We start from the raw sequence: 17,901 nt of genomic DNA on the forward strand, positions 1-17,901 counted from the left end.
CAACAGCATGGTGACACCTTTAAACATTAACTGAGCTATATTCCTGAATATGTCGTCGAAAAAGCCGTCAGCGATAAGGCCACGCATTGTGTTCAACTCATCAAGCATTGCAAGATCCGCATCTGACATTGAAAACAGAGGTTGAGTCGTATTCACTTTTCCTAAGTACTCATTCAGATCCCCCGCTGTTGCACATTTAGTGGCTGAAAAACAAGAATTATGAACGTTGAGAAAAAAAAAACGTTTTAATGTTGATTTTTACTGCTTTGAAAGCATTTCTCAGGGGTTTCAATTGGCTTCGGCGCTTTTCCAGTGAAACTGGTTTTTCAATATCAACTTTTTTTAAAAGTATTCAATGAAGACGGTGAATGGTGGGACACAACGTTGATCACCTGAATCTTTGGGAGGGCTGTCACATGGATGTGCGGAACTAAAAAATTCGGAATTCCGGAAATTTCGGAAACCCAGTTTTCAAATTTTTCATGGTCAAAAATGTAGTAAAAACTAAACATTTTGTAAATTTTGACTCAGGTGTGACGTTTTGGCACCGTTTACGTTGGTTTTGCAGCAATTTAGTTTGATTCTGCACAAATTCCTTTTTCATCATCATGAAAATCTATAAAATTTCGGAAATGTCGGGGAAAAGTTTTTCCAAAAATTTCTCGGAAGTTTTTTTTTGAGAATGAATGTTAAGAATAAAATTTCTTCATAGAAAATGTAAAAGAGAATCAGAAAACAAGATAAAAGTGTAAACTACAGTGACATTTTTGTGCGAAAAAATTAAAAATATCCAAGAGAGACGCTTGAAAACTAGTGTGGACATGCTTCCTAGGATTTTTGAGCAAGAACAAGCAGCAAACTAAGGAGTTCGTTAAAAAGAAGCCGAACCTTTTTTACTTTTTAATGACTTAGAAAAGGAGAAAAGTTTTAGAGATTGAGCGAGTATAAGTAGTGCTGGAGGAGAACTAACTTTATCTTTGAATTTATCAGCCCACTTTTCTTTAAGCTTTAACCAATTGATAGGAGGTTTTTGCCAGAAGTTACCTGTTTATATTAGCAGCCCACCCTTTCTTACTGTGCCCCACCGCAAACGAGAGAGTATCGGCGAGAGACGCAGAGTTTTGTTGTGCCGCGAAACAGATTTTCAACATTTTTTATCTATTTTTCATAATTTTCTCTCGGAACTTGGCAAAGAAAATTATAAAAACTTGTGAAAATAAATCAAAAATTGTGAAAATCTGTTTCGCGCCAGAAAAAACTCTGCGTCTCTCGCCGATACTCTCTTATTTGAGGTGGGGGCGGTTGTAATTTAAATGCTCGGTTAATAGAAGCTAAAACTATTCTGCACTAGATTAGAATGAAAAAAAAAAGCCGTTCAATCCATTTTACACAAATGATCCCTGAAAAAAGAGAAGAAATTCACGTGGAAACACGGTCCATGCGGAATCGTCTCACAAACAGATTTCATTTTCTAAACTATAGTGGGAGCCTCTTTTGCGGTTTTCATCCAAAATTTTTCCTGACAATTCAACCCATCTAATCACGACAAGGGCAGAATTATACAAATAAACTTTTAAGCGATAGGCGTGTTTTTTGGAAATAACTCGAATTTATGACGTATGTGTACTGTACGTTTGTGCTGTTATTCTCATCTAAACGTCTTCTAGTCTACGCGCAGGCTTAATGTAAAGATTTCGCCTGTAATTATTGACTGTATTAGATAGGACTTACAACATAATATAATAAAAACGATGATGACCACAGCTCCCATTTTGTCGAGGAAAGATTGTCTCTGACTGAAACAAGTACTGATTTTTTATATTAATTTTCATTTATTTCAAAAATATGGCAACACGGAAAAAAAATAGCGGTCACGAAAAAAATACAAAGCGATTCATCAATAAATGAAAAAAAAACGAGACGTGTTGAACCTGAAATAACCCTGTTTCCGACTTTTTTTATCGATCGAGAATTTAAATCCGGCTTTCAACATTCCAAAATATACCAACCTACGGGATGAAGTGTTTTTGGCTTTTACTCCTAGTAATTGCTATCGGTAAGTTTTGTACAAGCACAGATGCCGCACTGTTCTCATGATGTTACTAACTGAGCTCATGATGTTACAGGCATCGATGCCAAAGGTCTCTTCAAATATAAGTCTGATACTTTGAACACTTTCAATGGTGCGAGGCGATTGTTGGCATCCGGATCTTTGAAGACCCTCATTGATGTAATAAACGGAATCGGGAAAAAGCTTATTGATATAACTGGAGTTAATGTCAATCTCAAAGTTCCCGAATTTGGTCCTGCTGCTAATATGCATAAATTGGTGAGAACTACTAATGGAGTGTTACTAGGATCTAAAATAAAAAAGTTCGTACATACTTACTCATCTAGCAATTAAAATTACTTCTCAACGGGCTGTAATAAAACACATCGAGTTACTTACGACATATTGTATTTTTGCATCATACTTACAGAGATGGAGTCCAAAACTCGAACATGTGGCATATGAATACGGGAAGGGTAGACATTTGCTAGATATCGAACCGTTCAACTCGGTCTCTCACAAAGGATTCGCCGGATTTCAATGGAAAGGCCTCTTAATGGAATTGATCAAAACTATTGTCAAAGGCATTCCTGTCCAAGCGGTTGAACTCATATTGAAGCCTGTTCTCAATATCGTAAGCTTGTTCTAAAACTTACCATATTTTAGTAACTGATTCAGCTCGACAAATTTCTCACTGCTCTACTTCTGATGGTCAACTATCCTGGTGAACAGCCACTAAATCCTATCGGAGTAAATTTGGGTGCCACCGAAGTACTCTTCGCTCACAGATATGAAATCGGATGCTACGCAAAACTTACTTATGCTGTATGCTTCATGGAACCGTAAGGAACTGTTTTCTTAATTCGCTTATTCAAAGCAACTTCCCACAGATCTCGAAATGGAGGATATCTGTACCAACCTGGAATTCCTTGCTCTAACTGCACTACCCACTGTGAATTTGCGGAAGATAATAATGGAATAATAACAGAGGGCGATTTGTGTGAAGCCCCTCTAGAGGACTCAAACTCAACAACATCGTTGGAGGTCAAAAAAGAAAGCTTGACCGTATCAGAAACTAGTAACAACTTCAAGATTTTTTTAATCAGTAGCACTATCGGACTGATGCATTTCTACTTGTAATGGTTCAATGTAATTATTCAATAACAATAATAAACAAAGTAATATAAGAAATTTGGAGATCTTGCTCCTTCATCGGGCCATAGGGTTGATGTTTTCGCACGAAAGGTTGTAAGAAAGAGTTTGTCAAAAATCGGTGACACCAGGGTGGAAATAAATATTCATGTTTTAAATAAATGGTCCAGGAATTTCGAAAACTACCACGGGTATCGCATACAGCGTTGCCAATGCGCAACGGGGATGTTTTGAATGCCTATGTAGAACAATTTTAACAATACTTGCAATCGCACTCAATGAAAAAAAAATTGATGATAGGAAGGTAGAAAAAAGGTTCTTATTTTGATGTTGTGTTCTTCGAATGTACATGATTATATTTTAGTAATAGTGAGAGGCAACACAAAAATGCCAGTACAAAAGTTTTTAATTCAAACTGTTACCAAATTTCACATGCTTTGAACGCATCTCTTGGGCTACATGCAATGAAAACCATCAATGATCACAATTTAATCGATGAATGCAAGTTTTTTCCAAAATGTAGTGTAAAAGGAGCTCTGTACTTTTATCATTTCTATCTGTTTTAGGTACATTCAGATATAGATTGCAATATTTTATTATCCGGTATAGGAAGAAGAAGGACGAGAAGGACCTGCAGTCCTTTTCCCCAACCAATGAAGTATCAAACTAAATGTAACGAGGGAAGGGACTCTCGGCCGGCCGCGTGGTTGTTTATGCCCCGCAGAGCCGAGAGCAATATGTTATCTCAGTCGAAAGAGAACGCGAGGAAAAAAGAGAAGAGACACAGGTGAGTCGCGAACGACCCGTTACGGATGCACCGCAAGTCGCGCGCGGTCCGCATAGGAATCATATGTGGGTCCGTATGCGATCAGTAACGGATCGGATCGCGAACGGTTTGAATGTAACGGCGAGCGCTTCCTCCCTTCTATTTTTGTTCTCATTTACTACAAAACCCCGGTTTTTCCAGTCAAACTATACAAAATGGATGTTTTATTTTGTTTATTCTGAAAAAGATAACATTTAATACATAAATACATAATTAATACACAAATAAATACATAATAATCACATAAAATTGGGATATTAGGTTCACAAAAATAGGTTCGAATCAGGGACGGAGACGACGGATGACTTCTGATTTGACCGTTCTTGTACCCCTGAAATCGGAATATTGAGAGTACGGTACAATTTTGTAGCTCCTTTCACCGTATTGTTCCATTCGAACTCTGCACCATTTCCCTCGTTAACTGCCGAAATTCTGAAAAAATTTGAAAAAATTTGTATTCTTTTGTATTGGCGATACTTACTTCCATTGATAGTCGTTTTATGCTGCTGGCGGAGGCCCGAACGCCCATATTTTCCTTCTGTCGCCGTTAATCATTTTCTGAAAAGTAATAAATTTAGGATAATTTCATGGAAAGTCAAATGTATCGACGGCTTCCGATGCAATCCTCATGCGAGTAAAATTTTTTAAAGCAAGATTTTGAACTGTCGCGAATGAAAAAAGCTCAAAATTAGAAAACAAACAAGAAAAATAAATAATTCAGCAAGAAAAACATAGATGGAAGAGGGTGCAGTCTTTAGTCCCTCAGACCTCAGCCATCGGTAACGGATCCGTACGCGAATCCGTATACCATCCGCGTGCGAGACAATTGCGTTTCTGCGCAAAAGTACAGAGCCGTATTCTATCCGTTCGCGATTTTCGGAAACGGACCGTACGCGACTGGCCAGTCGTGAAAATAGCCGTAACGGATCAGTTACGGACCAGAAACCTGGTCCATCCGCATACGGTTGAAGCGCACTTTACCTGTCGACAGGGCCTGTGACAGTAAATTGTTATTCAACTAGTTAATCGAGTTGAAACGAGTGATATCAACCAATGAGCATTTTTGCATCTTCCTGATTAGAACGGTTGTAATAAGAATGAATATATCTGAAATCGTCGTAGAAGATAATGTTTTGTAGAGGAAATACTCCTACATTCCTATTTGCCGAAAACGTCTTGTAAACTGATAAGAATAGAACTGTTGTAGATTTTGATTTCATATTCCTTTTCTTATAAACTTGAAACTATTATCTTAGAACACATTAAATTTACTTTTATTATTATTATCATTATTATTCCCTCTATTGCCTACGAAGAACAAATAAAATGACAAGCACAATCACCAAAATTATGGGAGCGCTAGAAGAGAAACTGGTTTCCAATGCTTTCATTTCTTCTTGCTGTTGAGCATAAAACCCTGTTGGGGGAACACACAACTCTCCGATTTCATCTACTCCTTCTTCGTTTTTTATAAGTTCACAGCTTGTTTCACATTTCGAGCAGGCTGCTCCTGGTGTGAACATTCGGGTTTGATATGGAAGTCTGAAATAACACAATTATATGAACAACAAAACACAAGAAACTCCAACTTTTTGACAAAACAAATCGAAAGCAAAAGTGTAGAAAAACAACCGATTTCAAATCGATTTGCGAAAACAGCTTCACCAGCTCCAAACTCTTTTCCTTTCTCTATTGGGTACGTCAGTGGAATAGATAATCCCATCCAAAGTAGAATTACCACCTTCTCAATCTAAAAATATTGTATGTTTGTTCAACTTCGTTGATTTTGATTCACCAATTCTAGCCAGTATTGCAGTTTTTCTTTGATCGCTTGTATCGGTACTCCACTGAATGCAAGTTCGACCAATTTCCAAATATCTCCCATCCAATGAAAACCGATATAATCTTTGTGATGAAGAGTTCCACCAAATTTTTTCAAATCCGGTCCACCTTCTTTCATGTATTCCCAAGCAGCTTGTTCTAGTTGTCGATTCCAAACCTTAAAATTGGAAAACGAGTAGCACTAGAAAATGGAATAACTTAGGCTTTAAAAACATGAATAATCCATTCTTACTTTCGAAAAACTCGGTTTGAAACAGATACAATTTTGTCGTTGATAAAATAATTAATTTTTGTTCTTATTGCTCACCATTTTGTACATATCCGCCGCTGGCCCAAAAACGTCCTCTTTAAAGAGTTTCTTCAAATGGGGAATCAACGCCAGGACCTCTGCAAGCTTGGAAACGTCCCCAGAAGCCAGAATACGCCGAGCACCATTGAATTGATCCAGCATTTTCTTTCGAAAATTGAATGGATTCATCTTAGCAGGGCCGGACACTTGGACTGAAAAAAATGTTGGAGGATGAAAGCTAACCATAGAACACATAGACTTTGAAATGTATCAGAGCGAAGTTCATTTACCGTCGATCTTATAAAAACAGTATTTTTTTCAGTTCTGCACAGCTTAAAATTACGGTGGAAGAGCTTTTAAAGCGACCCCGCGAGTGTTCACAAACAGCTATAATAAGATACTAAGCTGTCTTACCGAGTATGAGAAGAATAATCGATATCGATAGCCATTTCATTTCTCTCTCGAATTGATCGATCTACCGGAAAATCTCTCGAACTGATTCTTTTGTTTTTTCCACCTTCAATTAGGCTAAACAAAGGTCATAAAAGGTCACGTATTCTTTTCGTAGGTCCTTGAATTCTATCGAAAAACTACAATATACCGGATGTGGTGAACATACTTTTTGCGATGTTAACAAAAATTATTTTTCATGCCTAACAAGTTTTTTGCTAGCTGTACCTTCTCTGATAATAATTGAGACAACTTTTACATTTAGCAAAATCTTTATTATAGCAGTTATTAAATTCTACTTCCAAGAGTGGAACGCAAGAATAAGAATGAATGGGATCATTAAAGCGAAAGTGATGGAATCAGTTGCTACTGTATCCGTCAATGTCATATTTGATGCAACAAAATTAACTTGTTCTTCTTTCGGAGGCACACATAGTTCTCCCTCAGTAATTGTCCCATCACTCTCTTGCCAATACTCACAATGGGTGGGGCAACTAGTACATGGTATTCCCGATTTGAACATGGACTCTCGATAAGGAAGTCTGGAAAATAACTGAAGACTGAGAAGCATACATATGTAGTTCAACTAGCCTTTTCAAAAAGCAAACTGAATATAAAATTTCAGTGAAGCAGCCTATCTCGTATCGTTCGCCAAACATGGCTTCTGCTGGACCAAACATTGCGCCTTCCTTGATTGGAATAGACTTTGGAGCGGCGAGAGCAAGCCAAATAAACATAACGATTGCTTCCACCTGAAAAATAAATCAGAAGTAATTTATTGTGTCTTAGGGTTACCCACAACTTCTAGAAAGTCCTTGAATTTTTCCTTCAACTTGCCTTCCGGCACTGCAAATCCAACAACATCGCTCAGTATATTGAACACGTTTCCCAACCAATAAAATCCGATGTGATCTTTGTACTCTATTGAAGCCATTGGATTACTACTTTTTTTAGATTCCTTCAAGTATTCGAATGCAACTTGTTCTAGTTGCCGACTCCATTTCTGAAAATCTCAATATTTCATTTGAAGACTTGAGTTATATAGTTTCACCAATTGATACATGTTTGCAGCAGGACCAAGAAAATCGGTATTAACTTTTTTGAATAATGGTATTAAAGTTTTGATTAGATCAACTAATTTTCCGATATCTCCTCCGGCTATAAATCTCCGAGCATTATTGAAATTGTCTAGTGTTGTTTGACGAAACTTGAAAAAGTTCGGTCCATCTGAATTGAACTATCAGTAATAAATTTATATGGACCTTCATACCGGGGTTTCCAAAGTGTAGAAGTATCGACAAGATCAAAATCAGCTGTAGACATTTCATTTTGTCTTTGACTTCAATGGAAGTGCAGTCGGTTGGCAAGTGACTTTTTTTCAAACTGATATTTATCTTTTTTTTGAATTTGAAGCGCCACGAAAACAATGTCACGTTACTGTTTTTGTTTTTTTTTCTCAGAAAAAAAGAGTTTTTTCGTGACCTTCATTTTATTTCTTTTCTTCGCTCTTCCGAAATAAAAAATTATTATCAATCCTTCCACTCAACAAAAATGTTGAAACTTCTCATACTCATCGCAGTTTTTGGGATAATTGGTAGGTCTCCACAGTAGTTCGTGGTCTGAAAAGAACAATTTCAGAATCGATCGGCCAGGAAAAAAACGTGACTATCAATCATCGTGGCCGATTTTTCATGAGAAATTTGAACGAAGCTCGAGCAATTCTCGCTTCTGGAGCCCTCCGCCAGTTGAAAATCCTTGAACTTGGAATGATTAAACTTCCGCCAGTGGGTCCTGCGGCGAACATGTTTAGACTGGTAACTTATTGAAGATATCAAAAAGCATTTTCAAACCCATTTTTTAAAGAAATGGAGTACCGAGTTGGAGGATGTGGCAAAAAAGAGCATCCGTCTTCTACCTGCTTCTAATTTCTACGGCAATCACAAAGATGGTGGCTACTCTGGTTTTTATTGGAAATATGATTTGGTTCAAGCCGTGAAAAAATTGGTGGAGAAGAAAGGCGTGCCAGGTTTGAGTTTTGGAAGTATTGAAGATACCCTGAAAAAATTTTCTAGTGCGGTACGTTGTTGTTGGGGATAATAACCGTGAGAAACACATAATTTCAGCTTGAAACTCTCGTTTTCATTGTGTGGGCAATTTTAACATATCCGACAAAGTTTCCAATAGGCAAGAAACAAGACATTGGGCCTTCTGAAGCATTGTTTGCACATCGATATGAGATTGGATGCGCTTTCGATGACTTCGCATTATGCATGATGAGAGCGTTCGTTTATTTATTTTTACAATGGAAGTCTTTGGAGACGCGGCTTGCAAACGATCTATACATTTGGTCAAAGGTGTTTTCGACTACGTAGAGTTCATTTCTGTCATCAAAACCTGCTAAATATCTCTGCTAACCGATTTTGAGTTTTGAGCTCAAACGTTCCAACGTACGAGCACAGGCGGACCGCTGGAGAATACATATGGAACCGTGCGGTGGCGTATGCGGCCAACTTGGAATTCCAGTGAAAAAGTTTAACCATATGAAAACTTTGAGAGCTCATAACTCGGCTCGCAATACATTTAGCCGATTTTGATGACAGAAATGAATTCCCCGTAGTCGATAGTACCTATAAACAAATTTATAGATCGTATGAAAGCCGAGTCTCCAAAGACTTCCCTTGTTAAACTTATTCATGTCATTTACCTAGATAACAATACTTGTTTTCAGAGGAGTAAACAACGGTTCACTTTACGAAGAGGGAGTTGCTTGCACCCAATGTCCAACCAACTGTGAATTCAGTGAAAATATTGATGGAAGTATCGAGGAAGGAGATTTGTGTGTTCCACCGGCAACTGGATCAGATTTTGAAGCGCAAATGAAAGAATCTGAAGAAATGCAAGAGTTCATTGATTCATCTAGTTTGAATTTCAGTCCAATGTTAATTTGTGTACTTCTGATCATTGTGTTCATTCTCAGAAAATAAATAATAAATCTAATAAATTTTATTCTCGATAGCCCTGGCTAGTTGTTCAATCCAAAAATAATTGAAATCAGAAAAAGAATAACAAAGAATAAAGGAGAGAAACCAAATGAAGCATCGTCATCGTCTGGCCACTCGACAGAAAACTCATCTACCGTTGAATTATCCGACGCATTGAATCCGTCCACAATCTCAAATTTCGATATTTTCGGTCTCAATCTTCCTTCGTATTTGTCTCGAAGTGCAAAGAAATAACTGGGTGGAGGAGTACACAATGAAGAATTGGATCCGTAATGACACTTTGAAGCAGGTTTTCCCGGTTCATAAAACATATTGTCATGTCTGTCTTTTCTGGAAAAAGAAGTTGATGAGCTAAAATTGATAGTCTTTTTAAAAATACACTGGTCCAATAATACAATACGAATCTGGAATGGCCACTACACAACCAACTTCCATACTGTTTGCATATAAAGCCTGAAACATTATTTTCTAATATATTGAACTTTCGTCAACACAAACCTCATGAATACTGTCTTCGATTGCAGCTTTATTGAAAATTGGAGCATCAATTCCACTCAAAATAAGGTAACATGCATAATATGCCACTTTTGCCTGCAAGGTTGACATAAATGTAATTGCATCAAACATTCAAAATAAATAAACAAACCCATTTGAAAAACCCCGAAATAACTTTTCCGAGAAAGTTTCCAATTATATATTCCAAATAGCCACCAAACTTAAACATTCTGTATTTTTTCCCTTCATAAACGGTATCTCGTTGCCCGTCATGGAATAGATTTCGTTTAATCGATGCCAATTGAGCCAAACGACGATTCCATACCTAAAATGTAAAGGTGTAATTGACGAAATATGGTAACTATTGTATTAATACCAAAATGTTCATGTCAGCTGCTGGTCCCAATGTGTTGCTTGGCATATGGAATTCAGTTTCTTCTTGTGGAATATTTGTGGTATTGTATCGAAAATCGAGAGAGTTTCCACTATGACCAACTGAAACGTGATAGGAATTAGCATAATAACATTTAGTAATTTTATCTTCGATCTAATGATTCAGATAAAAGATTGTTGTTTAAAACGGCTTACGAGGGTTATTGATGTCTTTGTTTCTTCGTCTCCTTTTTCCGAAAAAATCAGAGATAGCACCCCCAACATCACTAGCAAAATCTTAAATTAAATGATGATTTTATAATGAATAGAACAGACAAACCAATAAATCCTTCTGCCAATTCAGTGACACCATCCTCGATCCTCAAAGCGACATCTATATGTTAAGCAACCTTTTTTCGACAAAAAATTTTAAAACTTACCCATAATAATATTACCAGTTTGAACAGCAAGTTCTAAAATGTACACTATATAGTTAAGGAATTGCAAATCAGTAGAATTTTACCTCCCCAGCCTTCGAATGAAGAGACCTTCGTGTATACTAATGTAATTGCATCCCAAGCTTTTTCAATTGAATCTTCGATAAATGCAACTACTTTTCCTGCAGCTATTATAAATTTTTCAAGACCCTTGAGTATATTTCCAATATATCCATCAGCGATAAGCCGTCGGAGTGTATTCAATTCGTCTAGAGTGAGTGCATCGTGTTTTGTCAAAGGAAACTCGGATTTTATCATTGTGACAACATCTCCTGACTCCAAAAAATGATTTCCATCTACAGTTGGTATTCCTGAAATCAAAAGATGAACGTTTAAAAAGTAAAGTGTTTTCATGTGATAAACTAACCGAGCCATGTCAATGAAATCAACGACAATATGAAGATTTGTCTCATATTTGAAAACTTGTCGTTTTAATCTGAGTACTATTTATGAGCAACTCTCAATATTCTTATCTTCCTTTCTAATCAGATAAGAAAACTTACACGTGTCAGTATTCCCAAAAAACCAAAGTTCAGCGTTTTTTCGAAAAGCGCTCCGTCGCACATCGGTTGGCACGGAGCAAAAAAACACTGTTAAAGATTTTCACGTTTGTTTGTCGTATTTTTGAGGCGAAGTCAATATAAACTGCGACGCGCACGCAAAGCTTCTCGAAAAAGTCTAATCGTTCCCATAAAAAGTTGTTCTGTGTGACAGTTAATTTTACTATGACAAAACTCTCAAAGTTTGACATTTTCTTCTGAAAAAGACAAAAGATGATATAGTTTTGGCCGGTACTGTATGTTAGCTTCATTCAAATCTAGTATGACTCATTGATCGAAGGAATTGGATAAAGATTGAGTAACTAAAGGGAACGACCCCTTCACAAAATCATAATGGGTCGAATCAAGCATGTCATTTAGCTTCGCACTTTGCTCTCTCCCCGTCGATGTCACATTAGTGGACTTTGCAAAAAAAAGGCTATGAGCACCCACTAAACCTCTGTCAGAGTCTTCGTATTTACAAATGATCAGGTTCAAATAGACTGTTTCGATAAACTCTCGCAACTTTTTGTGATTTGTCATCCCTCCGAAAAGATTCAAAATCGGTAGGTGCGAACAAATGAAGTGCAGAGATTACCCGCCGTCTCTATTTCTTCTATATGAAGATATACAGATCAAACATGAATTATTTGGTGTTACATCGGTCATTTTTTGTTCCGTTTCAATGCGGTTCTTCACATTCTTTATTGTGATTTATTTTGGAGATGTTTCTGCAGGAAACTTGGATCCAAGAGCCGTTCTTGTTCAAAACTTTTTAAGACGCACTCTCTGACTCGTTCGATCACCCATAGGCACACGAAAAAAGTTGACCATCTCCGATTTGCCTATAATTTTTATCAATGATAGTATCAAGTGTTCTCAGCAAACTGGGGTACTTTTTAGCCGGGTCCGTCACCTGGGTACCTAGGAAAATCAAAAAATCGATATTTTTCGAAAATTTTTCCTGAAGAAGTTAGGTATGAAATCTCAACGGGAAATTATTGTAGACACTATTTTAATCATTTTTTGTGTTCAGAACAAAATTCCAGCTCAACACCTTCATTGTGAAAATTTTCAAAATATATGAAATTTTTGGGTTTTTTTCATGAAATCGTTTTTATCTCGTCAGTGACACGAGAAGACGGGATTTTTTATTTTAAATTCGAAATCTACATAAAATTTGGTATTGGAAACATGCTGTCCCTACTCGTAACTCTAGACCCAAAGAAAGATTTTTGGGGAAAAATGAGAAAAACTGCGATTTCAATTTTCAAGTCCTTCCAGTAATTTATTTTTGATGTTTCAAAATAATGGTTTTTTGAAGTTTTTCATTCAATCATGCCATTTTTATTCAGTTCCGGTACAATTTTCGATCATACCACAAAAAAATTTTCGAAAAAAATGAATTTTTTGATTTCTGAAAATTTTCTCCTGCATTGAACCATTCCGACTGAAATGTTAAGGATAGCATTATAAAATCAGGAGAATATAACTGGAATATTCTTAAGGTTTATAAAAAACTTGATTCCCACTGTCGGCTCACCTTCTACTTACGCGTTCATGATGAAATTCAGCGAAATTTTCAACTTGGGAAGTTGGTGCAACGGTACTTCATACTTGCAACGTTATTTGACAGGGAATTGCGATGAATATGACAGAAATAGTGAGAAAACTGCAAAAATTGATAGATTCAGCAAGATTTACAAAAAAGGCTTTAAAAAACTAGGACTCATAAATGTTCAATGGTCAGACCTTTTTATGGATATCAGGAAAAAACGTTTCAAGTTTTTTTTTTCGTAAATCTTGCTGAATCTATCAATTTTTGCAGTTTTCTCACTATTTCTGTCATATTCATCGCAATTCCCTGTCAAATAACGTTGCAAGTATGAAGTACCGTTGCACCAACTTCCCAAGTTGAAAATTTCGCTGAATTTCATCATGAACGCGTAAGTAGAAGGTGAGCCGACAGTGGGAATCAAGTTTTTTATAAACCTTAAGAATATTCCAGTTATATTCTCCTGGTTTTATAATGCTATCCTTAACATTTCAGTCGGAATGGTTCAATGCAGGAGAAAATTTTCAGAAATCAAAAAATTCATTTTTTTCGAAAATTTTTTTGTGGTATGATCGAAAATTGTACCGGAACTGAACAAAAATGGCATGATTAAATGAAAAACTTCAAAAAACCATTATTTTGAAACATCAAAAATAAATTACTGGAAGGACTTGAAAATTGAAATCGCAGTTTTTCTCATTTTTCCCCAAAAATCTTTCTTTGGGTCTAGAGTTACGAGTAGGGACAGCATGTTTCCAATACCAAATTTTATGTAGATTTCGAATTTAAAATAAAAAATCCCGTCTTCTCGTGTCACTGACGAGATAAAAACGATTTCATGAAAAAAACCCAAAAATTTCATATATTTTGAAAATTTTCACAATGAAGGTGTTGAGCTGGAATTTTCTTCTGAACACAAAAAATGCTTAAAATAGTGTCTACAATAATTTCCCGTTGAGATTTCATTCCTAACTTCTTCAGGAAAAATTTTCGAAAAATATCGATTTTTTGATTTTCCTAGGTACCCAGTTGATGGACCCGGCCAAAAAGTACCCTTATTTGCTGAGAACACTTGATACTATCTTTGATCAAAATTATAGGCAAATCGGAGATGGTCAACTTTTTTCGTGTGCCTATGGTCTGTTGATCCATGCTCGATCGACTCGGAGAGTGCGTCTTAAACAGTAATAAGGAAGCAGTCAAGGGGACGGGGAATGATAGTAAGTTTGAGAATTATTAAAAATTCATAATTTATGACTCATAAACAAACATTTTGCAGAAGTTTTATCCGCTGCGATTGTTAATACTCTTGGTTTGAATACAAGCAATTCGGGCGCTTTATCAGATGCGTCAAATAACAATTTAGTACTTATGGGTGAGTTGGATTCTCTATTTGAGTTGAGTTGACGATAAAAAGTTTCCAGACGCAACCGTAGCCTGTGATTCTGGATGGAAACAGTGGAGTGGTAATGGAATGTGCTATAAGGTATGTCCACCAAAAATAATACTTTTATATCACTTTTTGAAGATTTCATCAACTGACACTACCTGGTACGCCGCGGAAGATTGGTGTTACAGTCAGAGGTCTGGATCCCATTTGACTTCTATACATAGTCAGGCAGAAGCACAGTGGATTGCAGGTGAGGCCCCCTACAGCTAAGTCAAACCATAACTTATTTCAGCCACCTACGTTTCTGGAGGTTGGTTACCATACATGGACAATTGGGTTGGGCTGAGAAGAAGTGTAATTTTCATTTTTCATTTTGTTGAATCTGAAATTTGTATATTCAGTGTGACAATACCACGTACGTTTGGACTGACGGAACACCAGTTGATTATTTGTGGTGGCAGCCTGGATATCCGGGATCGAAAGACCCTGAGAAGAGTTGTGTGACGATTTGGGTAACCACACTGCTTAAACTTAATTCCGCTTACACGCCGGGAATGTTTGATGATATTTGGGATTGTGGTACTAATACAGCGACACCCACTTGTAAATACGACCCAACTTCTAGTGAGTTTTGAGGTTTTTGTTTTTGAGAAACACTACGAAGTTTTTTTAGCCGCTCCTCACATCAAATACGACACCAGTTACACGTGTGCAGAGACTACGACTGTCTCGACAACAACTACAACTGCAACAACTACAACACCAACTACAACGACTACAACTCCTACAACTACCACAACAACCCCTACAACCACAACAACTACTCCCACAACAACTACCACGACTCCAACCACAACCACTACAACAGAAACCACAACAACACCTAGCACAACAACGACGACTCCTACAACAACTACTACTACACCTACAACAACTATCACAACTTCGACCACAACAACTACAACTCCAACTACAACGACTAAAGCAACAACAACAACGGCTGCTCCAAGTGGTCCAGTAGACTGCTCACCGAAATGTGATCCATTTTGGATTAGTTATAACGGAGGGTGTTATGGAGTGAGATTGTAATTGTCTTCTTTCTTTTTGAATAACCAACATTTCAGATAGTCCAAGGAACTTCTGATTTTAGTACCGCAGAGCTTGGATGTCAATCGTTTGGAGGAGAAATGGCAGTGATAACAGATGCTGATATGAATGAGGCTATGAGATGTTAGTTACAGAAATAGTAAAATCTCCGTCATAGATAATGTTTTCAGTGGCATTCAGTACTAACAACGACAGCACGATAGCTCATCAAGCATGGGTTGGAGCATCTTCATATTCCAACTGGGCTCCTGGAAAACCAAATAAAGCACAAGGAACTCAATATTCAGAGTATTGTAATGTGGTGAGTATCAGAGGATTGGATTTGAAAAGTTGAAGTAGAAAATGATCAAGCTAGACTCAAATAAAACAAAAAAGGGTTTTGTAGTTTGAACGAAATATTGAATATTTACTGATTTTTATGTTTCCAGTTTGCTCTATCTGTGGTGAACAATGGTTTAGATTTTGGATTCTCTCGCGGAGTTTGGACAGATTACCCTTGCTCATTAACCCAAGAGTTTGTGCTCTGTAAACAAAGTTAATGAATTTTTGATTGCAATATTAAACACTTTTTATCTTTTTCCAATTCATAGTACTGTACGAAGAAAGTTTGTTTAAAAAAATGGTCTGAAACAATATCAGCGTGACCTTTTTCTTCGAAACAATAGTTTTGACAATTGCTGACGTGTCCCATAAAACTTTCCAAACACGTGGCGTATTGTTTTGCCACGTCCTCTCTCCTCCCACCAGAAAATAATCAGTCCTCAAATCAAGTTTGTCGAAACGAACCATTTCCCCCCACCTGCCGAAACAACAATGAAGACTTTGCGCAAAGTCTCCGTCGTCAGTCTTCTATTCTACGTGTTCATGCTCGCAGGTAACTTTTTTCTAAAGCCTCTTCCAACGACTCATACCCATTTTCAGGCCATTGCCTTGGTGAAGAGCCAAAACGTTATCCGGCGACCTCTGCAGTTGTCACCAACATCGCCTACTTCCACTTACTTGACTGTTTTGCAACTGCCAACCACACCAATCCATTGAATAGCTTGTTGAGATTGGTAATTTCCTTTCATTGATCTATTGAATCACTCATAATCTTCTTTCTAGAGTCTTGATGAGTCTCTGTTTCTTCCCGCGAAAAAACGTGCCAGTGAGTGTCCGAAGGATCGTAAAACAACAATTGCTCACAATCTAACAGAAACATTTTTTGTTAGTGAGATCACTTCTAATCAACTGAATGCAAAGGCTCGTGAAAGATATCGTCAAGATGCGGATAACTTTCAGAAAGTTGATGATATGGTAGTTTTCTGAGTAGAAATTCTATGTTGATTTCCATATTCTGTTACAGGCTCGTATAATGCATGCCGCCTACTATACAGACCAATTCGATTTGGTTTTTGACAAGGAAACAGTCGGTGAGAAAGCAGACGTTGGTCAAGCATTGGATGGAACATTCAGTTTCGGATGTGATATGAGTGTTTGTAAGGAGGATGGAAAGAAGAAAGGAGTCATTGTGTGCCATTTTGTTAGAGGGTAATTTGAAAAAAAAATTATTTAAAGTAACTGATTTATCATTCAGAGTTCCAAAACCTAGAAGAACAATTACGAAGGCAGAAGCCGACAGACGTCGTGCATTGGAGTATGGTCACTCGTCTGCAAATGGATTACTTTCCTTTGGATCCTTCTTCTCTGCAGTCATTTTTTCATTGGGATTGTTCTGAAGTTAGAAATATAAAGTTATAAATAAATAAGAGTTTAATAAATAGTTCCAATAATTCAACATTGTTAGAATATTATTCTTTTCATCTGGTCAACTGATGACAATAATGCGATGGGTTATTATGAGTGCACTGTCGAAAATGAGATAAACAAATTAGGAGGCGCTATATCGATTTCTCAAGAGCATCATTATTACAGATAACACATCAAGTTCAAAAATCAAAAAATTATTATCATAACAATCTTTTGATACAGTACCGGCCAAAATGATATCATATTTTGCGCTTTTCAGTTGAAAATGACCAGCTTTGAGAGGGTGTTACGGTAACACTGATTGTCCCACAGAATACATTTTTAATGGATCATATAGATCAAATGTAGACCTTCATTTTTTTAGTTGGCCATTTTTTTGTACGGGCGCTCCCTATAGAGTTATACTAATTTCAAGATGACAGCTCAAAAATCGCACTATTTTGCACTGGAATTGGTCGATTTGAGGGATAAATTACTTGATAAATTAGCCGCATTTCTGTCAGCTCTGACCGACCGTCTATCTCATTGCACTCTTCTCCTAATTGATCACACTACGATAGCTCTTTCTTGTATTATGTTAGACATT

General features: G+C 37.0%; 6 protein-coding genes across 6 annotated transcripts; 3 read left to right on the plus strand and 3 right to left on the minus strand.

Annotated features, from left to right (window-relative positions):
* Positions 1-2,016: 2,016 nt before the first annotated feature.
* Positions 2,017-2,896, plus strand: GCK72_012009 (uncharacterized protein; the record flags this gene model as incomplete). Its single annotated transcript, XM_053728792.1, has 4 exons — positions 2,017-2,056; positions 2,127-2,329; positions 2,481-2,684; positions 2,729-2,896. The coding sequence occupies 4 exons, from the start codon at positions 2,017-2,019 to the stop codon at positions 2,894-2,896; spliced, it is 615 nt and encodes a 204-aa protein (XP_053583564.1).
* A 2,433-nt stretch (positions 2,897-5,329) lies between these two features.
* GCK72_012010 (uncharacterized protein) lies at positions 5,330-6,613 on the minus strand (the record flags this gene model as incomplete). Its single annotated transcript, XM_053728793.1, has 5 exons — positions 5,330-5,570; positions 5,705-5,778; positions 5,824-6,027; positions 6,178-6,371; positions 6,574-6,613. The coding sequence occupies 5 exons, from the start codon at positions 6,611-6,613 to the stop codon at positions 5,330-5,332; spliced, it is 753 nt and encodes a 250-aa protein (XP_053583565.1).
* A 291-nt stretch (positions 6,614-6,904) lies between these two features.
* On the minus strand, positions 6,905-7,672 carry GCK72_012011 (uncharacterized protein; the record flags this gene model as incomplete). Its single annotated transcript, XM_053728794.1, has 4 exons — positions 6,905-7,151; positions 7,267-7,361; positions 7,409-7,612; positions 7,661-7,672. 4 exons carry the CDS (start codon positions 7,670-7,672, stop codon positions 6,905-6,907), a joined length of 558 nt encoding a protein of 185 aa, XP_053583566.1.
* Positions 7,673-8,160: 488 nt separating this feature from the next.
* Positions 8,161-9,593, plus strand: GCK72_012012 (uncharacterized protein; the record flags this gene model as incomplete). Its single annotated transcript, XM_003103463.2, has 5 exons — positions 8,161-8,203; positions 8,248-8,423; positions 8,473-8,685; positions 8,733-8,890; positions 9,338-9,593. The coding sequence occupies 5 exons, from the start codon at positions 8,161-8,163 to the stop codon at positions 9,591-9,593; spliced, it is 846 nt and encodes a 281-aa protein (XP_003103511.2).
* Positions 9,594-9,631: 38 nt separating this feature from the next.
* On the minus strand, positions 9,632-11,388 carry GCK72_012013 (uncharacterized protein; the record flags this gene model as incomplete). Its single annotated transcript, XM_053728795.1, has 10 exons — positions 9,632-9,941; positions 9,991-10,064; positions 10,110-10,202; positions 10,258-10,431; positions 10,483-10,601; positions 10,695-10,775; positions 10,819-10,872; positions 10,919-10,951; positions 11,002-11,286; positions 11,343-11,388. The coding sequence occupies 10 exons, from the start codon at positions 11,386-11,388 to the stop codon at positions 9,632-9,634; spliced, it is 1,269 nt and encodes a 422-aa protein (XP_053583567.1).
* Positions 11,389-16,379: 4,991 nt separating this feature from the next.
* On the plus strand, positions 16,380-17,284 carry GCK72_012014 (uncharacterized protein; the record flags this gene model as incomplete). The annotated part of the gene is made up of 5 exons (XM_053728796.1): positions 16,380-16,440; positions 16,488-16,621; positions 16,671-16,862; positions 16,912-17,096; positions 17,143-17,284. 5 exons carry the CDS (start codon positions 16,380-16,382, stop codon positions 17,282-17,284), a joined length of 714 nt encoding a protein of 237 aa, XP_053583568.1.
* Positions 17,285-17,901: the final 617 nt, after the last annotated feature.

This window comes from Caenorhabditis remanei, chromosome IV, assembly GCF_010183535.1.
Source record: "Caenorhabditis remanei strain PX506 chromosome IV, whole genome shotgun sequence".
Taxonomy (NCBI): domain Eukaryota; kingdom Metazoa; phylum Nematoda; class Chromadorea; order Rhabditida; family Rhabditidae; genus Caenorhabditis; species Caenorhabditis remanei.